Genomic DNA, 10645 nt, shown 5'->3' with positions numbered 1-10645 from the left:
GTTAAGAGGCAGCTGCAGCAGTAGCACTCTGCTGGTGACCATTTGTACGCCTGCAAGCTACAGTCTGCAAGGTACAGCAGAGACTTGATCAGATTAGAGGAAGGCAAACAAACTGAAACTATTCTTCAGTGCCCAGCCTCTTCTTCCTGTGATGTCATGCTGCAAATTGCCAGAGCACTCTGCTCTCCTCTCCAGAAGGAGCTGGGCTGGTGAGAGCTGCCAAGGGCTGTGGGCTGCAGGAACAAACACGCTCTGGAATTCAGTTTCTGCCCTGGCAAGCAGCTCCCTTCTGCTTCTGCTTCCAGCCCCATGGGGCCAGCCAGCGAGCTGAAAAACTCGTTGTGCAGAAAGAAGGCTGCGGGAGAAATGCAAGTGCCGACACTGCGCAGTGTCCAGGAAATCGTTTTCTAACGCACACTCCCAGTGAATTCGGATGGACAAGGCTTCATCGCCACAGCCCGCAGCTAAGTAAGGCAAAGTCCTACAATGGCTTCACTGAATCGAGGTGGCAAATGGAACTAAGCAAGCTTTGGGGTGACCTCATCTGCCACAAACGATGCACTTTCTGACTTCTGCAGACTGGCTATGGGGTTACAGATAGCACTCGGAAGAGAAGAATGACCTCCTGGTGATTTCTGCTGGAGATGTACTCTCCTGCCACAGAGTTTGCCTTTCTTCCCTGAAGCTTCACAGTGCAGCAAGCTTGCCAAAGCACACCACTCGAACCCACCTGATCTGGGAGTTCTTCTGGAATTTCAAAAAGGTGCAATAAAAATACCAGAGAAACCACCAAATCACAGGAATTTTAAGCATACTATGATAATGGTAAGCTCCAATTGTTCCACTGAGGACTCCTTTAAATATGTTTTGTATGGGTATGTCTTCAGCACAGTATTTGTTCTTGGACTCATAGCAAACTGTGCAGCAATCTACATTTTTACCTGTACCTTAAAAGTGCGAAATGAGACTACAACTTACATGCTTAATTTAGCAATATCGGATCTGCTTTTCGTGTTCACGTTACCCTTCAGGATTTATTACTTTGTAACCAGAAACTGGCCATTTGGAGACATTCTCTGCAGGATTTCTGTCACTCTCTTTTATACAAATATGTACGGGAGCATTTTATTTCTGACTTGCATAAGCGTAGATCGCTTTTTAGCTATAGTGCACCCCTTCCGATCCAAGACCCTGCGAACCAAAAGGAATGCAAAAATTGTCTGTGTGGCAGTGTGGATAACGGTGTTAGCAGGCAGCACACCCGCAAGCTTCTTCCGGTCTACGAACGGCCGCAATGATACTCAACAGAGGACGTGCTTCGAAAACTTTTCAGAGGACACGTGGAAAACCTACCTGTCCCGGATCGTCATCTTCATTGAAACAGTTGGGTTTTTTATTCCACTCACCCTGAACGTGACCTGCTCTACTATGGTCCTACGGACTTTGAATAGACCACTTACATTAAGCCGGAATAAACTAAGCAAGAAAAAGGTACTCAAAATGATTTTTGTCCATTTGGTGATATTCTGCTTCTGCTTTGTGCCTTATAATGTTACCTTAATACTTTACTCCCTTATGAGAACACAGACGTGGATTAATTGCTCAGTGGTAACTGCAGTCAGGACTATGTACCCCATCACTCTGTGCATTGCTGTTTCAAACTGCTGCTTTGACCCTATAGTCTATTACTTCACATCGGATACAATCCAAAATTCAATAAAAAAGAATCGGTCCACGAGATCACGGGACATCAGATTCTCTGAAAGGTCAGTTCCAGAAAGCTTCATTCAACACAGCCTTCAGACCATAAAGACAAAAATATTTGACAGTGACTCTACAATATAAACTATATTAAGAGACTACTGGGACTAAACTGGAATTAGAAGCTTTCACATTGCTTCAGCTGTGGACACATTCTGATATGTAAATATTACACTTGCTTCATATCTGAAAAGTTTATGACAAGACTGTAAAAGTGTTAAGCATAAAGCACATTGAACAAGTATTTTAAGAATTTATGTCAAAGGTCTGTTCTGACAGACTGTATGTTAGAAATGAACTTCTGTGTTTAGATTAGGTTAAGCAAAGTCCAAAGAGTGTTTGTCAAGTCAAACACAAATGAAAAAGTAGGTTGGGTTTTTTCTCCCCCCTCAAGTTAAAACAATTGTTCATTTCTAATAATTATATCAGTTTCCAAGTTACTGAGGATGGGGGTGAAGCTACCTGCAGGATCCAGCTGCTGAGGTAAACTGTCCCATAGTCAGCATTATCACTTCAGGTACTGTGCCTGCTCCAGAGTTTCCTCTCTCTCACCCCTCCCTCCTGTCCTTCTCCCTGCACCTTCCTTCTGAGGGACCATTACGTTCATAGGAGGTTTCAATCAATGGGTTACAAGAACTTTGTTTCTCCCACATTTATCTGATAAAAACATATGCTCTCTCCACAAGTCTGGCCACCATAAAGCAATTAAATCTTCTGGTAGTTTAGAGCATTTGGAAAAGACAAATTGGTTTTTCTTCTCACCTCTGTCTCAGATGCCTGTGTAACTAAAACAAAATAACCTCTGATGACTGAAGGTACTGCTTTAGGTACAGTACCACTCTATTAAACCCTTGTGCAAAAAGTTCTTCAACTCAGCATAACTTTTGAGGAAAACAACATCCTCTGAATAATTTGACCTCAAAGGAGTTTCTTAGAAAAAAATCACCTTTGCTAACTGGACATGAACATGTGCATCAACTCAAATATTTCTTCCACGAAATTATTTGGTATCCAATAAAGAAATTCAAGCCAGTAATTTTTGGAGTGCAACTTCCTCTCAATTTTTGTGTCCTATAAATAATTTTAACACAAGCATTTAAAATTTGAAATGCTAGTTTCTTTCAAACTTTAAAAAGCATAATAATAAAGTACTTGGGGCTATGTGCTGGCAAAAAATTAATTGAGACACTCTGAAAAGTCAGCACCATGTAAAAGGAAGAGTCTACATATATTAATGTTACAAACAGGAATATATAGATAAAAGTGCTTTAAAACATCTTGCTATATCTGTTTTCCAGCTACTAGAACATTGTGCACATTTTCTTCAAAGTTAATTTAACATCACTGTAAAATAAAATAAATATTTAGAAGGTCAAAATTAAGTGTTGGGTTTTTTTCCTCCCTGAAAACCATGGAGTCAAGAATATGAACTGAGTTGAAATTAATTTACACTTTAGATCTAGAGCAGTCATCTGCAACACAGATACAGCACTGAGCATTTTTACTGCAGGGCTGTATATGGAAGTGTGAATAAATGTTTAAAAAAATGCATACTGAGCCATCAGAGTAAACAACACGCTAGCTGGTTGGTTTTACTTCTCTTTGCAAAGCTTTTATTTAATTGTTATAAATCAGCCACACATTGCCTCCTACTCCTGGGAAACTGAGTTACTCAAAGACTGCTAGAAACTAGTGTCGATTCAATTTTAAATTTAACAGCATTGTCAATCTTTACCCACACGACTTATGAAAGGAAAATTAAAATAGGATGAGGTTAAGCTACAAAGATAGCTTAGCTATAAACATGTGCATAATATGTGAAAATAGGAAATTATTTTTGTTGGGAATCCTAAATTATTCTGATTCATATCTGACTTCAGGAAAACACACGAAACTCCCTGCCTGCATGAACAGAAATTCTGTACATTTTCCATACATCACTGACAAATCCAAAGTTCAAAACCAGATATGTATCCCTAATGCCTCAATGCATCTCTCTCTGGAGCTTGTTTAATATCAGACTCCTTCCAAAGATTGTGAGACAAAAGCCTTTAATGCCACTGTTGGGCTTTATTTCTAGGCTACTACTCCCCTCAAGTTTGTCAAAGCTGTTACTCAGTTGAATGACAACTTGCTTAGCAACACCTCTACATTACAGTAGTGAGCACCCCAGAGCCTCACCCTGGCAAAGAGAAGCTACCCAGGTTACAAATCTGCAGGGGAAAACAAAAAAAAAAAATACAAATCACTGACTTAAAAGCAGAACAAGCAGATAAAGTCACATGTAGACACCAGACTTTCCTTGGTGCATTAACTCAAGTAGTCTGGAGAAGCAGACAGCAGCTCTTTCTGCCTTTCACTCACTCTCCAGGGCAGCAGCTTCTGCTTTTTGCAACAGCACAGTGCAACAGCTTTCTGATCAGTTAACAGCTCAATATCCCAACACTATTTGGGGAAACTTTGTATTTTCAGATAAAGTCACATGTAGACACCAGACTTTCCTTGGTGCATTAACTCAAGTAGTCTGGAGAAGCAGACAGCAGCTCTTTCTGCCTTTCACTCACTCTCCAGGGCAGCAGCTTCTGCTTTTTGCAACAGCACAGTGCAACAGCTTTCTGATCAGTTAACAGCTCAATATCCCAACACTATTTGGGGAAACTTTGTATTTTTTATTATACTTCTTTCCACAGGGGGGAAACAAAAAAGCAAACAGCCCAACAAAAAAGCCCCAAACAACAACACAGTCAAAAATCATCATGTGTAATTTAGATAATCTGACATTTACTTGAAAAATTCCAGATCTGATTCAGAAGAGGGGAAGTGAACCTGCACCACCCACAACAAGCTGATACAAAGCCAAGGTACCAGCTATTCAGGACTGAATGAGGTTTTCTCCACCTTTTCTGGTTCAGCAACAAGATTATCCTGGAGAGCTGTGGATGGAGCCATGTTTTCACTGGTGCATCCCTGAACAGACACACTCCCTCCCTCTACTCCTGCCTTTGATACCAACTCTTCTGTCTCTCTGGCAAAGTTTTATGCCAAAATTAAAATTTAAAATCTAGATGAATTATGCTCCTAAGTCATGCCAAGGCATCTCAAATACAAGAGGCTTATACTGTCAGAGCTCCTGAGGATCTGAATGTGTTGCAACCAGTACTTCCTGAAAGTGCATTGTTTTTACTCATATAGCTGCACAGGGGGCACCAGGAGTTCCATTTTAGGATCAAAGCCTACAAATCTGTTCTTTGCAGTCTCATTTCTTCATCTGCAGAATGCATAAAATGCATACTTAGTATAAAAATAAAAGCAGGGGAAAACTGAAAGGGGCAAGGAGCACTAGACTGCCATTCAGTCTTTCCATATCACTCCTGATTATATAGTCTTCCGTCATCTCTTGCAAATGGGAAAGTGATTTTCATTTGTAATTTCACCTAACATCAAAGACAAGACTTTTCAGAATTATACAAAGAACTCCACTGGAATTAGAGAGAACCCAGTAAGGTTCGCTTTGAGACAGATAATTTTGAAAATCCCAGCTGACCACAATATCCTCTAGCCTTACTTATTCTTTCAAGTTATTTTCTATGAGTTTTACAAATGAAGAACAATTTGTTCATACTTTGCCAGCAGTAAATGTAATATTATAAGGTTCTTGCACCTGGGCAGACCTGTAAATCCAGACAAGTTCCCGTTTTTGTTAAACTATTATCTCCTACACCTCAGGGTTTCTGGCATTTAAACCCCACTGACAAAATGAAAGAGGATACATTTCAAAAGCTAAGGCAAAAAGTAAATCACAATGATTCTAAATCTAGAAGATATAAATGCCTGGGTTGCACTTATTATCCAATATCAGAACACTGAAAACATGGCATAAATACAACTGAATCACTGAATTAGCAAGTTTTCAGAACATACCCAATAGAGCTCATTTGAGATGAATGCCAATTCAGAAAGCCATGCTCGCACTGTCTAATACCTCTGCAAGAAGTTGGATGGAGGAGTTTGTTCTAATCCTCTAATTCTGGTTCAACACTGAAACCTTTCACACACTTATCACCTTCCCCCCATCCAGTGCCTGTTATACAGCTGCTCGTAAAGCGAGCCCAGTTTTTCCCGACAGAAAACTCAACTTACCACAAAATTAAAAACAATAAAAACCTCTAGCCCGCTCTAGATCTAACAAAACTAAAAGCTGTCCTGCAGTAAGAAGAGAAGTTTTCTACAGTTTCAACTTGAGAATTAAAACCACAAGCAACGACAAAGGAAGGCCTCCAGCAAGAAGTTCTTATCCTTTTGCGATGAGATAAAGACTGTTTTTACATACACATAGCTTTCAGATTTGCCCTAACTCTACCTTTTTTAAACAGCGAGTTCCTGCCTCAAAGAAGAAAAATCTTAACTAACAATGCTAGTAACAGGAGGCACCAAAAATTAATTCCATTATCTTGGGAATATTAAGTCTATCTCACATGGAAACAACTGTGGCTATGTTAACTGCTCTGCTTTTCAGATGAATTCTGCAAATACTGCTGCTTTATGAAAGGAAGACAATTGTACACAGTAGTTATAAGTCTTTATCCTTCTATAAAATCATGCAACATTATCAGATTTAATAATTTGTGGAAGTTTGTCCTGGTAAGCACTTTCTAAAAGCAACTGTTAATGTAATAATAACTGAGGACAATCCTGGTCACTGAGGAGTGATACCAGATTACAAAAAATTTACCACTCACAGAAGCATCCTTGACTAAAGTTGAAATAATCTATAAAAAAACCACCCCAAAACCTTTGATGCTTTCAATAACGTAATGAAAAAGGTACCCATGACATTTTGGGTACATCGGGTACCCATGACGTATTTCTTAAGGGAGAAATTTGTTAAGCATATAGCAAAACATGGGAAAAATGCACATACAGATGGTGAAGCAAGTAGCAAAATATCTGCCTCTTTAAAAAAGATTTGTTTCATTAATGAAATCAAATCAGAAGACTGTTGATCTACTTGTTTACTTAAATTATTTCACACCTCTTATGTGTGAAAGAAACTTTACCATCTATACTGCATTCACACATTGTGTTTCACATGCTCCCATGAGTGGTAAATGAAAAAAAAAAACCAATCAGCACCTATTGCTGTCCAGATCTGCAAGTTCCTCCGAGCTGCTGGAAGGTGCAGAAGGCACACAGAGCATGCCAAGCACAGGCTCTGGTTTGGGCAGGCTAATTCCTGCATGGAAAGGACAGGATGCTGACAGTCCAGGTACTTACCACACAAGACAAGTTCAGATTAGGTAAAGTTTAACTGGGTTAGACTTGTGTCTCTGCTCACGGGTTCAGGAGAACACCATGCACACAGGTCCAGAGATTAATGGCTCTGCATTCAGCTGTACTGTACGAACTTACCAGCTTGTGCCTAACTCATTCTGACAAGCAAACCCAGCCCAAATGAAGAGCTTCAAGAAAACCTAGAAGGATTATCTTTCTGGAGGATGGTGAACACTATGCCTACTCAACAGCTGTGAACAGGGGGATCTTAATCCCTGACAAAGACTGATTATTACTGGAAACTTACTGTAAGACATACTCAGCGATACAAATGTATAACTGAAATGCTGTATATTTACACAGTATAAAAACAGGCACAAAAGCATTTACTTGGCCTACCAAAAAAACCAAGTCAGAGCAAAACCCATGCATTTATGTATGCAATAATTTACAGAAAGTGCAGCAAGCAGAGAGGAAAAAAACCCACCTCCAATAACATATAATTTGGCAGTTTAAGTTTGACATGATACTGTTATCCCCTTAAAAGCTTGAAAATTGAGCATACAGCTGGGGGAAAAAAAAACAAGCCTTGCACATGAGAATGTTTGGCACCAACTTTTCTTCTTAACAGAGGCTGATTTTATCTTCTATAGAAAGGTTAGCAACAGAATGGCTCAAATGACACAGTAACAATAAAAAGTGCCATAAAAAACTTATGACAGTTATTCAAGACTGTGCCTCAGATAAAATAAGTTGAGACAAAAACAAACCAAAACCCACCAAAACTTCATTCCACCCATTTTACCAGTTTTGTTTCACCACAGAGATTTATAAAACTACAAAGTTGGACAGCGTAATCCCATCCAAGGAAGAAGCAACAGGGATAGAGCCACAGAATGGAACCCAAGTGTTATTTGCTTTTGTACTTAAGGAGATAGCCGTATCAAATTTGGCACAATTCAGCAGTATTTTACAAAACTAAAGAACTGCAAATGTATCTCCCTGAATTCTAATGTATTTTTCCCTCATGAGCAACATCAATGCCTTCCTACAAAGTCTTTACAATGCAGATATTTCAACATTGCAGGATGAATAGCTGAAGTTCAAACTATCTAGAAAGAGAGTAGGAACCCTAGGTCCTACAGCTGTGATGCAACCACCAAAACACTGGACAATATGAAAAAAAAACCACCCAAACCCAGAAAAACCTGAAAAGCAAGGATTCCCAGAAAACTATTTCAATATTCCTTGTTAAAATGTTACAAAGGGCAACCTTAAGGAAAAAAGACTAAAAGCCTATCATGTTAACACAGATTTATTTGTGTCTAACTCTGTACTTGGGACTGCTGTAGAGACAGGTGAGATCTGCACCAACAGAGCTGGCAGCTCCACTGAGCACAGCCTCTAAACCCAGCTCCCTATTACAGCTGTAAATCTACAACCAGAGAGATCCTGACACCAGCTCTGATTCTGTACCCATACTGGTAACAATACATGACCTCCATGTGAACAGAAACCACAACAGAGACTACAGGCAAGATACACAGCACAAGTAGCCACCTACAGCAAAGCTAGGCATAATTATTCAACTACCTCTTGTTAATGTCCCACTCATGCTGAAAGGAAGGGGAAAATGCAGTTCTGGCAATTAAAATTAAACATATGATTCACTTCTACTAACCTTAACAGACAAACATTATAGATCTAGTTTAGATTTGTCATTGAGACAGATGCTGTCTACACTCAGTGGAAAGTGAATAATCCCATTGTAAAATATCTGTTTAAAATAGATACAATGAATTACTTTCTGAAAGTGCAACTCCATCCCAAGTACAGAGGGAGTGTAGGAGTTACAGAAGTAGGACTCCTATCTCCCTAATCAGAGAAAATCTATACTTTAAAGCAGCAGATGAAATGGGGAAAAACTTAAATTCTTAATCATGAATGGCAACTAAATTTCACAGAATGAAAACTCCACATAGTTGCTGTGTCTTGGGTAATCCCTTTGGTCATGTTTGTACTTGAATCAAAAGCATCTTAAGGGGTGGGCTGACTTGGTATACCTGCACCAGATAAGCTCATTAATACTGTGCTAACATAAGCAATATCTTACAGGCCTAATGAGTGTTTTGTACACTTAGTGCATGCCTACAAAGAAGTGAACACACTGTCGACACACAAAGAAGCAGGAAACACAGGACCTCAGTTTTAAGCACTCTGGTTTTACTTCCAGTAGCCTAGAGGATTTGCTTGCATGGTAACACCCAAGAATGAATAATAGCTTGAGTCATCCTCACAATAAACAGGAGTGGCAGGGAAGATTTTCAAAGTGATGGTGCAGACAGCAAAGACTATCATTTGGTGTTCTTCCTGGTTTTTTCGACTTGCCTTCAGCTGTTCAAATAAAAGTTTCAAGCCTCAAAAGCAAGGCACTATTTCTGTCAAAGGAAACTCTTCAGGCATGGGAGAAATACCTCTTACGTTTACTAAAAGTGTGTGTGTATATTCTCAAAATAAAAAACACATAAGTATAAATATATCTATATATTACACTGTATGGTATATTCACAAATACCCTAAAGCAACCATCTTACAGACTTAAGACTGTGCCCTGCATGCTAAAGGCAAAATCATAGAAGGCTTTCCAGCCACAGCTATGACAACTGAAACATCATAACCTGAAAAAAATTTTAAACAGGACATGCAGAAGAACCAGTATGAGCCTTTATCACTATCATGCCAAGCAGCAGTGATGGTAATGACCTCCCTCTCATCCCACGTGCTTCTGGAACACACTCACAATGCAAGCAGAAATATATTTAGTATGTACAGACAGAAAACCTCAAGTATGTTCTCAGTTCCTTTTTTAAAGTTAAAGCTATACCCTCCTAATGTAACTTTGCCAGGAGGAGTATGGTGAGCATGTGAAATGGCATCTTCTGGTGATCCTTAGCACATTCTTTCCCTTGCCAGGAAAACTAGAAAATTCCATATTAGAAATCACTGTCCATAGCAACATCCACACTGAAACAGGATACTAGGTGCCTGAAATCCAGAAGATCACAGGAAATGAGCGATGCCTGCAAGAGCAAATCTGCCATCTGCAATTCCTGAGGTTCCTGTCTTTACATCAGTGAAGCTCCTTAAGTAGTTCACATCCTGCCAGTGATCATGTTTGCAAATGTTGTTGTTCTGGATATGCCAATCACTTTTTGTGTGCCTAAGGCTGTCCCTCATTCACAAATTAGGTATTCTGTATCTGAGGAAAGGCAAAATTTAGTAGGCATGAAAGGAGTATGATGTCTGACATAGCCCAGCTTTTCCAAGAGAAGCCAGCTGCTGTGCAGAAACACGTACAAGTCCTGGAGCCTAGAGCAAAGCCAGCACAGGAACGCGTGACTCATTTGCCTGCACTGAAGTCACTCCTGTGGCTGAGCCCACGACTACATCTGTGGTTGGTAATACAACACGCCACAGCCTGTTCTAAGGCCTGGAGGGCAAGTGGCAAAGCACAGCTTGCACCCACATTGCTAAACATTCTCCACTGCTAATCCATACCAGCAGTTGAAAATAGACCCTGAGCCACATTATGCCGAAAATCTTGCCTAGGCAT

General features: G+C 39.8%; 2 protein-coding genes across 2 annotated transcripts in view; one reads left to right on the top strand and one right to left on the bottom strand.

The window, feature by feature from the left end:
- The window catches only part of RB1 (retinoblastoma 1), a gene marked incomplete at its 5' end in the record, with an annotated part of 68309 nt that overhangs the window by 24863 nt on the left and 32801 nt on the right, over nucleotides 1-10645 (bottom strand). The gene's annotated exons all lie outside the window — the stretch shown is intronic.
- LPAR6 (lysophosphatidic acid receptor 6) lies at nucleotides 823-1845 on the top strand. The gene has a single exon (XM_009069934.1). It carries the CDS (start codon nucleotides 823-825, stop codon nucleotides 1843-1845), a length of 1023 nt encoding a protein of 340 aa, XP_009068182.1.

Source organism: Acanthisitta chloris, unplaced genomic scaffold, assembly GCF_000695815.1.
Source record: "Acanthisitta chloris isolate BGI_N310 unplaced genomic scaffold, ASM69581v1 scaffold262, whole genome shotgun sequence".
Lineage (NCBI taxonomy): Eukaryota > Metazoa > Chordata > Aves > Passeriformes > Acanthisittidae > Acanthisitta > Acanthisitta chloris.
The sequence above is the reverse complement of the archived record's forward strand: the minus strand, read 5'-3'. Positions and strand labels throughout refer to the sequence as shown.